General features: G+C 44.3%; 1 protein-coding gene and 1 long non-coding RNA gene across 5 annotated transcripts in view; one reads left to right on the top strand and one right to left on the bottom strand.

The window, feature by feature from the left end:
* The first annotated feature begins 602 nt into the window (after positions 1 to 602).
* Positions 603 to 8,698, top strand: LOC130596754 (uncharacterized). The gene is made up of 4 exons (XR_008971595.1): positions 603 to 1,900; positions 4,506 to 4,657; positions 4,774 to 4,992; positions 7,355 to 8,698. It is a non-coding gene; the product is annotated as an uncharacterized LOC130596754 (long non-coding RNA).
* The window catches only part of PRDM1 (PR/SET domain 1), a 103,981-nt gene continuing 89,743 nt past the window's right edge, over positions 3,690 to 17,927 (bottom strand). For 3 of the 4 annotated variants that reach the window (XM_057404691.1, XM_057404692.1, XM_057404690.1), the window contains 4 exons: positions 14,780 to 15,032; positions 5,871 to 6,979; positions 5,435 to 5,563; positions 3,690 to 5,037 (listed from right to left, as the gene is read on the bottom strand). In XM_057404691.1, coding sequence (XP_057260674.1) covers positions 4,462 to 5,037; positions 5,435 to 5,563; positions 5,871 to 6,979; positions 14,780 to 15,032 — 2,067 coding nt within the window. In that variant the 3' untranslated portion in view covers positions 3,690 to 4,461. Of the gene's footprint in view, positions 5,038 to 5,434; positions 5,564 to 5,870; positions 6,980 to 14,779; positions 15,033 to 16,437; positions 16,648 to 17,927 lie in introns of those variants that run through there. The other variant, XM_057404693.1, reaches the window with a different exon arrangement.

Here is a 17,927-nt window from a genome sequence, read left to right as displayed (position 1 = left end):
AGGGATCACATGATCACAGAATCATTCCAGGGTGGAAGGGACCTCTGGGATCATCCAGTCCAAGGTGAAACCTCCTGTGTTTTAGTCTGTGGCCATTGCTCCTTGTCCTGTCGCTGGGCATCACTGAAAAAAGTCTGGCACTATGTTCCTGGCACCCACCTTTGGGATATTTACATGCATTATTGAGATCCCCTCTCAGCCTTCTCTTCTCTAGACTAAGTAGGCCCAGCTCTTGCAATCTCTCCTCATAAGAGAGATGCTCTAGACCCCTGACCATCCCTGTGGCCTTCCACTGGACCCCCTCCAAGAGCAACTTGTCTTGTACGAAGGAGCCCAGCACTGGACATGGTGCTCCAGAGTCCTCAGAGGCCTCACCAGAGTCCAGTAGACAGGGAGGATCACCTCCCTCTACCACCTGCTGGCCATCCTTACATCTGTGTTTGAGTCTATCACAGCTGTATTTCACCCTGTTCAGTGGCAAAACAGCTCAGCTGTCAAAGCCCCGGAAGGAAAATGCATGTTGCCTTCCTGGCCACATCATGCTTGGTCCCCACCATTTTCACACTGGTGGCAGCAAGGTACACATCGAGCCCATCTGCTGAGGGTGCACGGCCTTGCAGGGCTGCACTTCATGGCGGCATCCAAAAGGAGAAGCTTTCCTGCCCTGCACCTTGCTGAGGCTGTTAGGGTTAGCTGACCTGGTGGTGCTGTTGCCACGGCTGAAACCTGCTGCATTTCTGGTTGCAGCACATGCCCTCAGTGGCTTCCAGCGGTTGGGGGCTGCCAGAAACCCAGGCAGCAGCTGCCGTGCTCGGCCCTGCGAGGCTGTGATCTATAACGTGCATTGTCTTTTTATGTAATGTGTTTTATTAAACATCTTCTAAAGCTTACAAGTGTCCCCAGGACATAACTCTCCAGCACAACGCAATGCTCTGCCAAGAAATGAAGCATGATTTATGGTGGTAACGGTTATCCTCTGCTTTTCTTAAAAAACATTATTACAGCAATAGCTCTGTCGAGTACAGGACTGTAACATGCTGCATTTGGCACGTTTATGACAACAGTGCTCTGGTTTTCTTAACTCCACAGCTCGGAGCTGGCAGTATGTCAAATTCTTGAGACAGATGTTTAAATGAATTTCTTAAGAGGACAGTGAAATACTTCTAAAACATCATACGGCGCTGAGTGTCTCAATATGAGCAGCAACATTATTTCTTTAGCGTGCAGGTAGGGCAGGGCAGCACATGGCCTCTCTGGTTTCAATCTCACAGTAAATAATGGAAGTAGCAAATGTTGAATTAGCTTTCTGGGCATCCCAGCCTGCTGTAACTTTCTGGTCAAGGTGGGGGAATGAACGGGTGCCTGATCTGCTGGATATCATTCACATTCGCGTATCCTTTGTGAGCAGTGAAAACAGATCCCCATTTGTTTTGAATGCAGTTCCCACCATGTTGATACAGGACTAAGTGGTCTCACGCTGACATTGCGACTGTGTCATTGTGGTCCCAGTGGTTAGGGTTTCAGACCAGAAATGACAATCATTTGGGAAAATGTAAATGAGAACCCTGCTCGCATCTCTGCGAGGCACAGAGCAGTCGAGAATTTCCATCAAAACACTGAAAATTCTTGGGGTTTAAAAAATTAATCATCCCATTTTGTTTTTTTAGGTACTGGCTAAGGCGAGGAGAGTGCTGTAGTTAACAAAGCCAGGGTGTTCGGCTCTGGCACGGCTGCTCGCAGCTTTCCAGCACGGAAAACCAGGAACCCACAAAGGCAGAAGTCGGCATTGTCGGAGACATCATCGCCCTCGGCACAGAGTGTGTTTGCGGCTGGGAGGGGAGGGCGCCCCACAACGAGGCTCCGCAGGCATGCTCTCGGATTGAAGACAAGGGAAGCATTGGTAAAGCAATGAACACTTATATTTAATTTACATTTGACAATTTGCACATAAATAATGATGTAAACCAATACGTAAACATAGGATAGTTTGTTGTCCTAGCAAAGTAAAAAGCTGTTAACTTTGGTCAGAGTCTTTCTTAAGAGAGACAAAAAAAAACCAAACCCCAAAACACTGTTGATTGTTGCTACATTCACATGTAAAACATCTAAGGGAAGGGGGAAACAGTAAAGAGAAGTAACAATTCTTAAAGCTGACGCATATAAATTCTTGTAAAATTTGTATCAAATACAAGAAAGCACTACAGGCAAATAATAGGAAAAGTGTGTGTCCAGTGACAGAGTAGTGATACTTTGGTTTATCCTACAAGTAAGTACTATATTTATGAACTATTGCTACATTTAAAAGATGTCAGCCTCACAATTTGCAGGAGTGGAAATGTAATGAACTGTAGGTAGTCCTTCAAAAGCTGTGTGGAGAGACCTGTATTTTGGGATTGTCTGGTTTTAAACTGAAGGCATTAAAAGGAATTTTGCTGATAAAAACCAGCGAGTCCTGGATTGCTGCAGTGGGCTACTTTAACATTCGTAAGAATATAACCCGGCAAAAAGGTACAGATAGCAGGAGGTGTGCAATAATGCTACTTACAGTTATGCAAGTTAACTGGGCAACTTGTTCATGGCAGGGTAAAACAAGATGAGGGGTTCATCCCACTGGAATTCCATCCTGCCCTGCACCACACACAGGTCCTATCTGGCTTCTGTTCAGGTTCTTTTAGCTACGTTCTCTGGCTCTGTTTGGTCAGTGACCACCCACCTCCTTCCCTGCTGTACCTGCTGCTGGGAGAGCAGGGGAGTGATGGGGGACCCCTGTCCTGCAAACAGGGTCGTTCCTACTGTGACACCATGTGTGGGTGACATTGCTCGGGTAAGGTGTTTGCAAGCTGGGGCTGCACCCGGAGTAAACGCCTTAATACAACCTTCTCCTGGGTTTGAGGTCATTTGTAACATGCAAAACCGGATAACATCTGATTTTCATGCTTAGATGAAAAATAGGTTTTATTACATGGTTTGGCTCACAACTTAAGTGGTATAAATATATATACATATACATATATAGTATAGTGGTATAAATATATCTATAAATATACATGTATCTTTGCTACACCTCAAACGTCATCTTTGGGCTTAGCAAAACAAAAAGATAAAAGGACGCGTATTCTATCTTTCCCTGTGCACATTTTGGTTTCTTCTCTAAAGTAGCAAAGCATTTAGATAAAACAGCATTGTCTGCACCACTGGACACAAGCACTGAGGTAATTGTTGTTCAACAACTTTGCAATGCCCTTTTCTTCTTTAATTAAATTAATCACAAAATGTACAAATACTGAGAAAAATCTGAATCATACATGAAGGAAGGAGAAAAATGTATGTGCCAGGAAAGGACTTTGTTCCCCACTTCTACCCAGACAAAGTGGGAGAGGAAAATACAAGTAAAACTGAACCCCTTCTTTCCCAGGGAATCTGACCATTTTTTTTATATATATATTTTTTTAATCCCTGGAAGGCTCTGGCCAAATGAAAACAAAAATAGAAGAAACAAGTCTGACAAACCCCTCCTTTTAGGCAGAATATTAAGAATATTTGTCTGTTTGCTTTTAAACTGCTTTTGGAAAAGGAAGAGTGTAGGTGGGATTGTTGGAAGAGCCACTTGAAGCTCATGCATTCCTTTGGTCATCAAGTTACACGACAATGTAAATGTGGGGCTAAATGACGACACAACAATGTGGCGCTAAAGCTGTGTCCTAAAAACCTGTGGGATCACTGTCCATGGCAGGTGGGTGTTTGCTGTGCCACATCTGCTCCCCGGACAGCTGCAGGGAGAAGAACCTCTCTCCTATCCTCAGAGAGCCAGGGGCAGCACTTTCGTCCCTGCTTGCTCCTACTCTGGGTTGGTTCTTTTTTTGTTTCCCATTCCAATTCCCAGCGGGGTGATTTGCACATAAAAGTAGACAGTGTTTTTTTCAAACCAACAGATCTAGGATTCTGCATGTCTAATGTCCAACTTTGGCAACAGGAAAAACCACATTTGTTTAAAAGACATCGGTACATAAAACACATTTACGGAAACCCCAATCTTAGGTTCTTGAAACAGATGTGCAGGAAAAAAAAAAAGTATCTACAAAGAATGGCCATAAAACAAAAATTAAAAACATTTAAAGTAAAAATTACAATGAATTTTCCAGTCATTGTAAACATTTTCCTAATTATTGCTTTTAGAACGATTAATTGCATAATAAATTATGAAGTACTATTATTGAAAAAATAATTACGGATAGATGATTGTCTCTTAATAACTGGCGAGGCAATGCACAGTCCTTTGCCCCTTTTTATGCCCTGAGAAAACAGTAACTTTGGAGTTCCTTGTTTCAGTGGGAGAGAGTAGAGAAACTACTGTAAGCCAAGATTGCTTTGCAGCATTGAAACTATGTACAAGCAACTGCTACAGGCACCCTGACTTGCCAAGTCATAAATTAAAAAAAGAAATCACTTTGCCGAAAAGTCTTAAGGGTCCATTGGTTCAACTGTTTCTTGCTTGACCTTTACAGGTAACAGAGGTAGTGGGTGACCGTGAGGCAACTTCATAATTGACATATCTGACGACTCGTAAAGGTTGCATCCTGAGGAGATAAGTCCATTTCCCAGGTTCCTCTGTAGAGACACTTTCAGATTAGCTCCTTCCATTTCCCGCCTGAGCATGGTCAGTATATCCTTTTCCACGATAGATGTTAAGTCGATACTGTCCTCCACTTCTTCCAACTTGTCGGCATTGTCACTGATGTCAAACTTCTCTATCTCCTCGTTGATTCGATTCAGCTCCTCCATGGACAGGCCAGAGGCAGGGGCGACAGGGCAGTTGCCCTTCAGGTGGACCTGGAGGCTGCAGAGGTGAATGTAGCTCTTGTGGCAGTGGATGCATTTATGGGGACGTTCCCGGGTGTGAAGACGCTTGTGCAGCTTCAGGTGCACAAACTGGGTGAATTTGGCTGGGCAGAGCTTGCACTGGTAAGGCTTCTCTCCAGAGTGGAGCCGCAGGTGGGTTTTGAGATTGCTGGTGCTGCTGAAACGCTTGTGACAAACCTAATGTGGGGGGTTGGCAGAGAAACAGTGAATGAGTGGGAGGGGATTTTATGGTTTAAACCACAGACACCTAGGAGGAGACGGCAGGATGAAGCAGAAGCTTTTTATATATTTTATATATTTTCATGCTTTCTCACAAAGGGGAAAAAAATCCCCACCTTTTGTATTTTATTGCTGAGCAGCATTTTGAGCATGGCCGATGGCAAAACTGTATCAGGCAGATGTTGCTCTAGCAGGCTAAGGGCAACCCTGCCGTCTCCCAGGTGCTGCTGCACCAGGGCTGGAAGTGGCTGTGATATAGACTCCATCCTTGAGCAGCCAAGGGTTGGTCACAGAGCCCTCCCTGCATGCTGCCCAGCCATCCCTTTGGGAACATTATCTCTGTGGTGTTACGTACCTGACACTCGTGGGGTTTTTCTCCTGTGTGTACCAGATAGTGCTTCTGGAGGTGAGCCAGCTGTGTGAAGCCTTTATTGCAAGTCTGGCATTTAAATGGTCTCTCTCCGCTGTGCACTCGGAGGTGCACCTAGGGAGAAACAAAGCAATTAGCAGTTTGCAGTCTTCAGTACTGTAACAAAAGTATTTTCAGGTGTTTCCCTCAGTTAGCAGAAGACTCCCATTGCCAAAACACAATGTTATCTAGTTAATTAGGTGGTGTGGGTATTAAAACACTGTCTTTACAGCCATGGTTTCTTGCTGGCGGTACCATATTAAGCCCAGACTGATACACAGCCTAACAAGCATGGGAGGTCCATCCCTGCTTTTGCTAGATATCCTACAGGGATAAATCAGAGCCTTCCAAGAAGGCTTGTGTTTCATCTTCCGCTGCCTACCTTCAGATTGGAGAGCTGGCCAAAGGTCTTCGAGCAAACGTTGCATTCGTACTTGATCTTTCCGTTCTGCTTCTTCAGTGGGTATGGGAGGGTTTTGTAACCGGTCACATTCCTCTTACTTTTAATGAGATTCATGGCTTCTTCACCACCGGTGGCAGCCAACACCACTGAGGTAGGTTTAGGTTGCATTATGTGTTCTGAACTGGCTGCTGTACCAGCTGTGGGTGACCCGCTGGTAGGGCTGCATGGCTTGTCCTTCATGCTGGCAGCAGCGCCCGTGACAGAGAAGGCACTGTTAGGTGCTGGTATGAGGAAGTCTCTCGAATGATCAGGCTGCAGCAATCGACGGCCTCCTTCACTGGGCAATGAACTGGGGAGTGTGGTGGGGTTCAGCATATGGTGGGAAAGGCTACCTCCACTGAGCAGGTTGCCATAGAGAGGGTACATCCTTGGGAAGAGATTGAAATTGTTGATGCCATTGATATTGTTCAAAGCGCTCAGGTTATTACAGCTCATATTGAATGGAGGTATCAGGAATTTGGGGTAGTGGGGGTTATAGGACGGTAGAAAGGCAGGTGGGAGGTGGCCAGGGGGTGCATATCCAGGATAAGACCCCAATCCTTCCGAGCCATATGATCCATTCAAGTAAGAGTACGGCTCTCTGTGCTCTTGGGAAGTGGGAGCCAGGGGCGAAACCGTGACCCCTGGACTGCTGTGAGGGCTTGAACTTTTTAAGCTTTGGTCTGGGCTGCTCCTCCCAGAAGGACTCGGTGTAGTGGATGTCTGGATGGGTGAGTGAGTAATGTAGCTGGGTCTGTCCATCCCGTATGCTAAGGAAGCTTTCAGATAGTCTTCTGGAACATGAGGTCGGATTGGGTAGACAACTCGAGGGAAGAAACACCTCTCTGGGCTATAGTTCTTATGCAAATCATCCAAGTCTTTTTCTGGGGTAACTGGTGAAATGTTGGTCTGGAAGAAATCTTTTCCTTTTGGAGGACTGGATTCCATTTTCAGGATTTCTTTCACACTGTGCTCCTTCTTTGGGATGCTTTTCTGATAGAGCTCGTCTTTATCAGCACTGTGCTGCTTTGGATTAACGCTGGTTTGTGCTGAAATATAAAGACGAGATAATAATTATTTAGATATGCCACTGTTGTTATCTCTTTTCAAAACAGAATCTAACTCCCACAAGTTTTGTGGGGAGGAAGAGCCACTCTCAGAGATGAGGAACCATTCCACTCACCAAAAAAACTGATTTCTGTGTGAAGAAATGCCTGCTGGTAGTAAGTGCTGATAAACAGCATTGTTAATTTAAGGGATACCAGCCAGTACATACAGATCTGGATGACGATTCATTTGCAGAATGCTAGTCTCCACTTTACAAACTGATTTCACCTTTCTTTCCCCTTAAATTTGACTAATTGAACATCCGTTTAGGCAGTATTTCTAATAAATGTGGTAACAAGCATTTGTTCACAATACAGGTTCAACAGAAGGACTTTGCAGAACATAAGCTCCTAGAAATGTTCCTCAGTAAAATAACAAGGCATGACAAATCGGCTTTTGCCAAACCGCAGCAGTCACTTCACCAGCCAGTTCAATTACTTACAGTACCGAAAAAACCATGGCTGGCTGGGATGAAAGCTGCCTTCAAAGAGAAGGTATTCTCCATCAGTAAACAGATCATTACTCATTAAATATACTGCTCAGGAATATCTACAACAAAGCAGACTATTTACTGCAGATTTCTGTGGCATTCGGTCTATGCAAAGCTCCTCTGCTTACAGCTGCACTTTATAAAAAAAACTGCTGAAGCAAAGCAAAAGGAAGCAAGAGCAGTTGGCTCCAGCTTAAGCTGAAACGTACTTTAAAGAAAAAAAAAAGGAAAAAGAAATATTTATTTAGAAGGAAATAGAAGCTAGCATCCATTTGGCTCAGTTCAGCACATACACTGTTTATTTGTATTCAAAGGCTCGACCTTGTTATCTGGACATAATATAATCTGAAGAGTGTACTGAAAGATGTCTTCAATAGAAAAAGAAGTATGCTTTTATCTCATCTCCCACAGTTAATAGTTATATAATCACAAAATGATGTCTTGTAAGATATTTTATTACAGGGCAAAAACTACAAGAAGGTTTCATATTCATGCTTACTTATGTGCAAAGTTTTCCATCAGGAGGTACAAGTCAATGCCGCTAAGTATGCAACTTGAAAGTATCGCAGCCCTGCAGCCAAGTTTCTGCTTCTGTGCCTGACTGATCTTACTTCAGTAACTGAGGTGAGAAACTCTTATTTCTGATCTTTGGAGGACCAGCTGAACCCAGTGAGGAAGATGGGAACAGGCAATGACCACACCACTTTCAACACTGATTCTTTGCTTGACTATTCACTACCCTGATGGAATCTATCATTTGGCAACATTACCCTATAAGGCAAAGAAATGGCCATTATAAAATGTACCCAAAAAAACCCAGCTGCTTTCAAAGCATGCTCCTTCTCACAGCAACCCATTTGTACAGTAGCATCCTTCTTGAAATGCTGCTAGACTAGCAGCAAGAAAATTTAGTTTTGACATGTGGGCAGTTTGTGTATTTCCAAGTTGCAATGAAATGCTACTGAACATGGTTATGTTCAATAATATATTTAGGATAAAACATAGGGTGTGTTGCAATGCAAGCACATACGCATGTAAGTGTGCAGAGAGGTTCCCAATGTCTTCTTTTGATGTTACAGCTTAATGCAAGGCTGTTTCAGAAATAAATTAATAGTATGTTATGTTGAATGGCATTAAAAATCATCTCCTTTCTTCGATAGTTTTCTCTGTACTTGTGGACTGGTAACTCATTTTCTGAACGTCTACCCGGATTTTGGGGTGTAACATAGACAATATGTTACACTCACTAGATTCAAGAAGCTCCACAAGGGCACTTTGCATATTATCTATATCTTCTTATCAGCAAACATTCCCGGTGATGCTATCAGCACTGGGAAGTATGGAGACAGGGAAGTACTGAAAGCTGGGTGGGGGTGGGAAGTAGGACTTGTGAAGCCTCGCAGAAGAGAAAATAAATAAATACCATGTTATCAGGACCGCATCAGTTTCTCAGTGGGGTCTGTCAAGCAGGAAGTTCAAATTGACAGTTTTCTCTCTTAAAGAAAAAAGCTCCAGGGGGAGGGGAAGAGGAGGAAGTGCTGGCGCTGCTGGAAAAGTGATAGAGAAACCAGGACTGCTCCAGCGGGAGGAACGCTCCTGCTGTCACCAGGTTAAACCTCAGGGTGGGGATGTAAGTGCCTTACACGCCGGAGCAAGCCCATGAGTGACAGAAAGGAAGCTGAGAATGTAACTTTGTGCAACAGGCCCATGTCCCCACATGACAGACTAAAGGTAATTGCTCTTTCCTTCCCTTCAAAGTGTTCCCAGTAAAGCCCTCCCTCCTACTAATTTCCATGTGCAGAGAGCACTTGCAACGTTTAAAGATTATTTTTCAAGTCTAACTGTGACTGCTTTCTTCAGTTTGCTATCTTTGGTCTGTAATTGCTCCTTGGCTTTTTCCCCTATTACCTGAGCACAATGAACCCTTGAAAACACCAGAGATATCAAAACATAAACAAGTGTGTCAGCACTGTGTAAAATAAGAGAAGGTAATGTTGAGGGCCAAGGAGAGGTTCTTATGTTTTATACTGAACATGGATTTAAACCAGGGCTGAGACTGATTGAGAGGTTTACAACCTTTCTCATTGCTCTTAAAGGAGCCATATACTTCAAAGTTAAAGAGATGTATTTCTTATAAATGGATTTTTGTTTTAAAACTTGTGATTTCAGATTTCAGTTCTTACCCATCACGTCTTCCTCTCACTCTTGAAACGCATTTCTCCCTCCCACCCCCCATACACATATATACACACTAAATATAGGCACATACTCTTCCAAGATCTGTCTTTTTTCTGTGGTTGGCAGGACACACAGAAAAGAGGTTCATGACAAAACAAGAACAGTGCAGCTGCATTTCTAAGTTACTGATCTGAGGAGAGAGAGAGGAAAAAAGAAAGAAAAAACCCAGATGTGCCTCTTTAAGGAGCCTGATCCACTTCTAACCAAGGTCAACAGATTATTTGCTCAGACCTGAGATTAGTTAGCGTGCGCAAGAGGCAAAGGAACAAAACTCATGTTACTTTTAAGTATTAGTAAGACTTGAGTGGAGGGGCTGCCTGGAGTCACTCCAATGTGGGTGTTCCAGCTACACCCTGCTGCATAGCTGTAGGCTTTGCTCTCATTTCTTGTGCTCTGAGCTGTAGCCTGAGAGAGACTTCAGAAAAACAATAATGTTTTCTTCTAAAACCCCGAAAAACGGTTGTAGGCAGGCAGTAATCTCAATAGTAATTTCAGGAGTGAGATGGTACCGAACACTTTGGAAGGTGGAGATTAATTACGCCGATTCACATTTTCGGTCTAAATTAAGCACCAATTTTACTAGTAGAAAGAGAACCTCGAAGTTGTGAAGCAGGCAAAACAAAAAGTGTTCCCACTCAAAATGAGAACAGAGACCAACATTCAGAAGCATATAATCTGATCATCTGTTTTCTGAATGTGTCCAAGGCAGGGTAACATGCCTTTGAAAACATTCTGCCCTGAGAAGGTCTTTGAGGGAGCCTTCGAATAATCCTCAGTATTAAGCCAAATTCAGCTCCCAAATTCTGGGTTTGTGAAGACAACTTTTCATATCATTTCAAAAAAATTTTCCTGAGCCCTTTTGAAGAGTCCAGGAGGCACTTTTTTAAGCAAGTGCAGGTATTTCCTCTCAACCCAAACAGAAAGGCTTCAAAACCTGAAAGTGAAACTGCCCATAAACAAAAGGGAAAGCAAGTGGCAGAGTTTAGCTAATGGCCAGCGTGTCAGGGCCAGCAGGAAAAAGAAAAGAATAAATCACATTTAAAAACAAGCATTGAAAAGTTCATCTGCACAGAATCCAAAAGGTTTTAAATAATTTTAGATTAAATTTAACCTTTAAATTCAACCTTGTTAAACCTGTTAGTGAAACAGAAAGATTGCCAAATGTTTCGCAAATATGCAAACTGCATTCCCCCAACTCAAACTCTTTTCCTGAAGCTTGACCAGAAGATGTCACCTGCCCATACTTGACTGAGGAGACAAACACGACATGAGCAGCAGGAAATTGCATCATGTGATTGCAACAGGTGAACATTATTATCAAATAGTCACCACCTGAGTCAACGTGTTTGGAGGGATTTATTTATTTATTTTAAACTGTTACCCTCTCCACCTTCCATCCCAAAATAATCCTCCTACGATGAGGTAAGAATGAAATGCTGAACTATGTGGGACTTGCAAAGCAAATTTCCTCGGTCTGTTTGCTAGCCCAAAAATAAAATATCACAGACTAAAATACAATCTGAGGGCCCAGCTGAATGAGGTTAAGCAGCACATTTAACAAACAAACTACCAAAATCTGATTTCTTGGCCAGCAGAATACAGGAATCTTGTGCCATCGCACTTAAAACCATTTACTGGACAAGGGCACCATCTGAGGGTGACATCTCAAATCTTGATAAACAACTGTCATCATAGAAAGCATCAGTGGCCTCAAAACACGCAGGAAGGGGATGGAGATTATTTAAAGCAAGACCGAGTCTCCACTGCTGGGATAATGTGGAGTCTTGCCTCTACCACTATTGTGCAACTCCTTGCATGCACTTCAACATCCACTCCAAGTTACGTAGCTCCACTCAGATCTAATCATGGCTGTGAAGGTAGGTGTGTGCTTCAGCGTCTGAAGGACTGGGTCAAAGGCCCCACTTCAAGAAAACACAGAGGACAGGCTTAAACCCATAACTAAGTACATGCCTAATTGCTGTCTTGAATCTGGATGCTTTCCTTCTACAGCACAAATGAACTAACGCTGGAGAAGTTTCCTTTAATTTGAAAGTTTGCTGGTACAGAGGCAAGTAGATGTTATGTGTGGATGTGTAAATATACTTATGCTCTAAAGTGGTAGTTCTCTCATTTTTGAGGCCACTAATTACAGGAAATAAAGCCAGAGAAATTCTCTGATACATTCTTCCCTGGAGGCCCATCCCGCTCGGGTGCTTAAAGAGGAGCTGAGGTGCTGAACTCCAAGACCGTGATCCCCAACCCCCTGAGGCACCTAAAGCAGCTACCTATATTTTAAGTTGGCAAGACTGGAAGCTCTCCGTAGGTGTGTGTGTCCCAGGTGGCCTCTCCTGTGCTGGGCTGGGCAACCAGCCAAGGCACAGCTCTTCTGAAGCCTCCCGCGGGCACCGGCGTGCTCTGCACACCCTAGACACAGCGAAGGGAGGGAAGGAGCGGCCATGGGATGGCAGTGCTGCTACCCCATGTGTCCCGGCAGGAGGAAGCCCTCACTTCAGCCTGTGGTGGGACCCCCCTGTGACTTTCTTTCCCTCAGAGGGTGCCAAAGACAGCAGCCAGGGGCTGGGAGAGGCGGTAGTGCTTGCCTGCTCCTCTGAGGGAAGCCACGCCATTTTAAACACAGAATTGTTAATGATCCATTTGACTGGAGAGGGCTTTCCTGACTTTCTAGCAGGCGGGAGGAGGTGAGCAGCGGGAGGAGGTGAGCAGCGGGAGGAGGTGAGCAGCGGGAGGAGGTGAGCAGCGGGAGGCCCCCCCCCCCCAAGCAAGACTGTGTTAAGATATTCTGATGGGGCAAAGCCCCATTTCTGCAGCAGGTGCAGGATGTCAGTGATTCTGCGCTTTATTCATAGATGAACGCAGTCTGAGGGCATCTTGGCCAGGCTTACAAGAGAAAGAGAGGCTGGAGAGGCAGCAGGATGATCACTAATTTTAGGTTTAAATAGAAGAAGTAGCCTGAGAGGAAGGGGAAGAAGAAAACTGAACAGTGCTGACATTCACTTTAAACTCATCTAGTTCCAGTACTAATGCTGGAAAAGCCATCCCTGCTTCCACTGTTGCTGCAGGGCCTTCAGCAAATAAGCATCTTTGTGAGACCTCTGGACTTTTTTCTGTACTTTTCAAGAAAAGTACTTTAGAAAACCTCAGTCCTTAAGGTTCCTGTAGGGTTTCTGGCCCAGCTGCAGGCTTTAAGCCTGAATGCGTTTGTGACAAAGATAAAGGGGAAAGATGTAGAAAGTCATAACTTTTTCTCATTTCTCTGAACTGCTGTTTTCTTTTGGTGGAGGGGGGTTAACCTAGTATTTCTAAGTGGTTTAAACAGAATTATCTTCTAAAAGAAGAAGGAATATTTCCATCTCAGCATCTGGAAAGACTGCTCTTTTGAATGTTAAAGCTGAGCTCCACAACTGTTGCTCAAGATCCTGTCTCTAGACCCATGCATAGAACCTGCTTTTACTACAATGGATCATTCTACTCATGTTCAGACACCCCTAGTTTTGACCTGAGTAAAAGTAACCATGGAACTAGTTGACACTTTACAAATACATTCCTCACTACTTCTGCAAGGCAACCTGAGATGCCAGCAGATGCAGGAAACAGAGGCTGCATTTGTGTTTCCTCCTAGCTAGTGGCCAAATGTATCTGGCTGGATCTTTGCAAACTCCTCATCCACAAAAATCCTTAATGCTGTTGTGTCATCCCACCTGCAAGTCCCAGTGAAAAGCCAACAGTTCATCAGATCAGAAAATAAAACCACCCAGCGAGTTGACACATGTGCAAAGATGACAGAATTAGTGAGATATTTGTTGAACAGGGAATATAGCAGCACAGGACATCCTCTCCCTCGCTTCCCTCTGCCACTAAGAGAAAGCACATTTTCTTCTGTAATTTGCAGGGAAAGACCAAAAACTGGTGAAAGGATGACAGCCATGGAGAACATATGTACTCTTGATTAACGTGAATGTGTGACATCATTTTCATGATGCGGGGTTATATTTTAACTCTAATGATCCCCAAAGTAACACTGCTTTTTTATAACCCATTATTTGTTGCCAAAAATCAGCAAATAGTTCTTTTTACAAAAAAAAAAAAAAAAAAAAAAAACCAAAAAACCTGCTAGCAACCTTTCCTTCAAATCTCAGTGTAGGTGCTGGCCAAAGGACAAAAGAATGCTCTTCTCTATCTCAGCACAGCTAGCAGGAGGGGATGCAGCCTAAGAGTCGAGTGAGAAGTCAGCAAAAATCATTCCCTCTCCTCAAGGGGCTCTGGGTGAGGTGCTAGGCAGTGATTAAGCTGGAAGTGACTGAGTAAAGTGCTGAGGCTGGAAATGGTCAGAAACCACAGCAGAACAGAGAGATAAACTCCTGGAAATACCTTTTCTCCTTGCTACCAGTGCTATTACTTTTGAACAGAAAATGAAAGCTGTGATACACAGCCAAGAAATGGGGATGAGCTTACAGAACAAGTAAGCAGATGAGAAGACCATAGGAGCTTTGCTCCTGTAAGATAAGCGTAAATGCAAGGCTCAGGGAGCACTATGCAGTAAACGTATTTTGTCAGACACCTAGACAGAGTCATGGCACATGGCCATTTCCTTGTCCAGTGAGGGCGGCCCTTTGAGAGCATGACTGGACAGGCTTTAGTATATGCTATCAAAGCAGACTTTTGCTCAACAGTATGAGATCTGGACCTGGAAGGCCTGAGAGTGAACCAACATCTATAATTCTGAAGGCAGAGGACAGTTGTCAGTCCAGAATTTCATCGGATAAGACTCAGTTTGTAAACCAGTAACTGTTCATATTTTTTATAATGTTTACATTTGAATGGGCTCAGGTAACTCATTCTGTTTTGTTGGGTTTTTTAATTCCCCTTTTCCACTCTGAGCTACCTACTGTGACACAACAGATGATGCAGCTGTGTAATTATACAACTTATTATTAGATCATATAAGCAGAAGAGACATTACTAGCATTCCTTGTTTATGCTGTAATCCACTTACTGAGGTTCATCATTGTCAGCTCTCTGGAGGAGGGATAGTGCAGCCTCTCTGCAAAGTCTCTGCAATACCACACAAGCAGCTCTTGGTTGGCAGGGATGGGCTTGATGGTGTAGAAGTAGATGTTCATTCCATTCTGACAAGCAGCCAAGTTCTGTTCCTGAACAGAGTAGCCAGGGTTTACATAACGCATCCAGTTGCTCTTGTCCTCATTAAATCCATCAATAAAGTGGTGAAGCTCACCACTTGAATATATCTGAAACAGAGAGGAAGTGCTTATGAATATATACACGCACAACACGCAGCACGTGTGCAGAGTCCAGAGGAGAGAAGTGATAAGCTTTTTTCTTTTTTTTAATGAGCAGATTTTACTGAAATAAGACTCAAACTAGGTTCCCCCCTTTCCAGCTATGATATCCGCTGTGTTAGGAACAGAAATGCTTATTTGAAGGTAAGTTGACAGTCACCTTTTCCATTTCTGCTTAGTCCGTGTCTCTCCTAGTATGGACAAATCAGACCCAAAATCTGAAATACAGACTACTCTCCCCACGGGAACAGTCTACCTGCCTGTGTGAATAGTCTACCTCAGAGTCCTTTTCCTGGTGCTAGGATCAACAAGTGGGTGATGCTGATGACTGCAGGTCTGAGTGCATACTTGCATTAATGCTTTGAGTCACCTGCATTTAAGACAGACTGGCTGTGCTATGTCAGAGTCTTTCTCGCCTTTTTCTATGGCCTCTGTACTTGCAGTTTCCTACCACCTCCACCCAAAGGTTTAAACGAAGCAAACATCCTCCACCCCCCCACCCCCGAGTCCTAAAGCAATGCTTGCTCATAGTTGGACTGTAACCCTTTTGTGGAAAGGCTGGGCGAGGCAAAGATGAACTTCACCTGCCATAACTTAATGAAGACCTGGAGAGGAGCTAGCCGATGAGAAGTCACTTTTTCTATCGAGGGACATGTTCTGTCTTGTTCACAGACGGGAAAGGAAACATGAATTTAGAAACTGCTCAGTGACTTGGGGGGTAAGAAGTCCCAGTCACTGACAGAAGCTACTGCTTCTTAACGGGCTAAGAATAAAACAAAAAATTAAATCAATAAAAATCCAGGGGAGGTATTTGTTAAAGACACATCCCTTATTCTTGGGAGGAACTAGCTCCGTGCTGGATAAAATGGGGTTCCTGGGTTTTGCAAAACAGATGACTGGGCAAAAGCCAGACCTTGAAGCAGGAGCAGCCTGCACCAGCGACCAACCTCGATTAGCAGGAAATGCTTTTCCAAAGGGGAGACAGAGCTTATCTCAGGGGGTAAGCACTCCATAGGTGTTCCTGCCTTTGTGTTCACACCACTGTCTTTCGCACCTACCTGGCCGGGCAGCGCACCCTGAAAGCGCCCCCCGGCCAGCTGGGACCCCTCCTCCTCTCCCTAAGATTGCCACCAGCGGATCGGGGCAAGGAGGCAGCCTGGCCCTTTAAAGGGGCCGTAAACACCAGAATCACTTTCTTTAAGAGTAACTTCCTGTAAACTGAGAAGGGGGAAATACATGTGGCCTCATCAAAGCAGCCTGCGAGAGATTTTGCGGTGCGTTTGTTATGAGAAAATGGAAGGGAGCCGGGTGAGTTGCGCTGCATCAAGAGGAGCCTTTGGGTTTCTCTGCTCACCCCGGCTCGCAAACTTCCAGGAACACAGGGCTCCGGCACTTGCTGCCTGCTGCTGCTTCCCAAACCGGCCCTGCACCTCTCCCACGACAGGGCCACGGATGCTGCCGGTCACTGTGCTCCGGCTGCGGGGCAGTAGCAACCCACTGGACTCCCACCTATTCTGGGGAAGTCCAGACCAGATGTGCTGAGTCATGGCGCAGTTCCCAGAAGTGACGAACGCGTAAGGCTCAGGCTGCGTTCCCCCCGCACGCAGCAGATGTTCCTGCCTCTGCCAGCAAGCCCAGGATGCCTTTAATAACATGTGGGAAGTTATCTCCCACAATTTCCTTTGCATATGCAAGCCTGTGTCAGACCCCTAGGAAGAAATTCATTTTCAATGCAGCAGCATGTCTTGAACGAATCAAGGGATTAAACAGGGAATTTAACGATGCTTAGATAGCTCCTAGGATATTATTTCTGAGGATCCCTTTGCTTTAAGGCTTAAAATCACATCATGAGAATGATGTCATCTTTCTCACTGCAGTATATGAATGAAGTCCTGCAAGAGGGTTAAGCAGCCCCTCTTCCCAATGTTTGCTGTCTTGTTAGCAACTGGCAGGGCTAGGACCAGTGTACCAATCTGTTCCTAGGCTAGACACAAGCTCCCAAAAAAATCTGGCTGAAAGAAACATTCTGTAGCCTTATGAATGTGAAAACAGTTGCCGGCTTTGTAAAAATCCTCATGCAAATAACTGCCTGTGCAATGCTGTATTACACTGCGTGAAGACGATCTGAGAAAACCAAAATGATTCAATTAGGTAGGAAGAAAGGGCTGGTGCTTGCCCTGGGTTTCACCTGGATATGAGGTTGGGATATTACTAAGGCAGGCAGGCACCTGGGCACAGAGGCTTGGATATATTCCAAAATCCACTGACTTAGACACAACCTAAATAGCTAGAAGACAGCAAAATAAATCTATGAAAGGAGATGGGGCTGAAGGAATGTTCTCTCACAATTAATAATGGCTCTGTAAAGGAAACTGAGGATTACATCAACTGATATCCTGGAAACATATTCCCGAGCACAGACTTCCCAAATCAAAACTAATTGGCTGGTGCTCCTCTCCAGCTTATACTACAGAGTACAAATAAGGCATCACCTCTAGTGCTTGTCTGCCATTAATGGATTTTTCCCTTCACTAAGATATGTGGGCTGTTCTTTTAACACTTTCTGAAGTGGACTAGAGAAGCTTATGACTTGAACGAAACATGATGAAGATGACCACCCCTGTGTTATAGCAGTTCTATCCAAAACCCATGAAAAAATGTCACAAAAGGTGTAATTCCAGAGCAAAAGATTATGCAGTACTTTCACAGCTTCTGCACAGCTAGAAAAATCAAGGACACATGACATCTGCATAAACAAGAGTGACTTTCCACTGTGGAAAAATGCAAAATAACCTGCCCCTACAACAAGCATCAGAACTGTTTCTTTACACAACCAAGCACCAA

The sequence above is a fragment of the Pezoporus wallicus genome, unplaced genomic scaffold (assembly GCF_028554395.1).
Source record: "Pezoporus wallicus isolate ANWC-B61680 ecotype Strahan unplaced genomic scaffold, APGP_CSIRO_Pwel_v1 contig_6923, whole genome shotgun sequence".
Lineage (NCBI taxonomy): Eukaryota > Metazoa > Chordata > Aves > Psittaciformes > Psittacidae > Pezoporus > Pezoporus wallicus.
The sequence above is the reverse complement of the archived record's forward strand: the minus strand, read 5'-3'. Positions and strand labels throughout refer to the sequence as shown.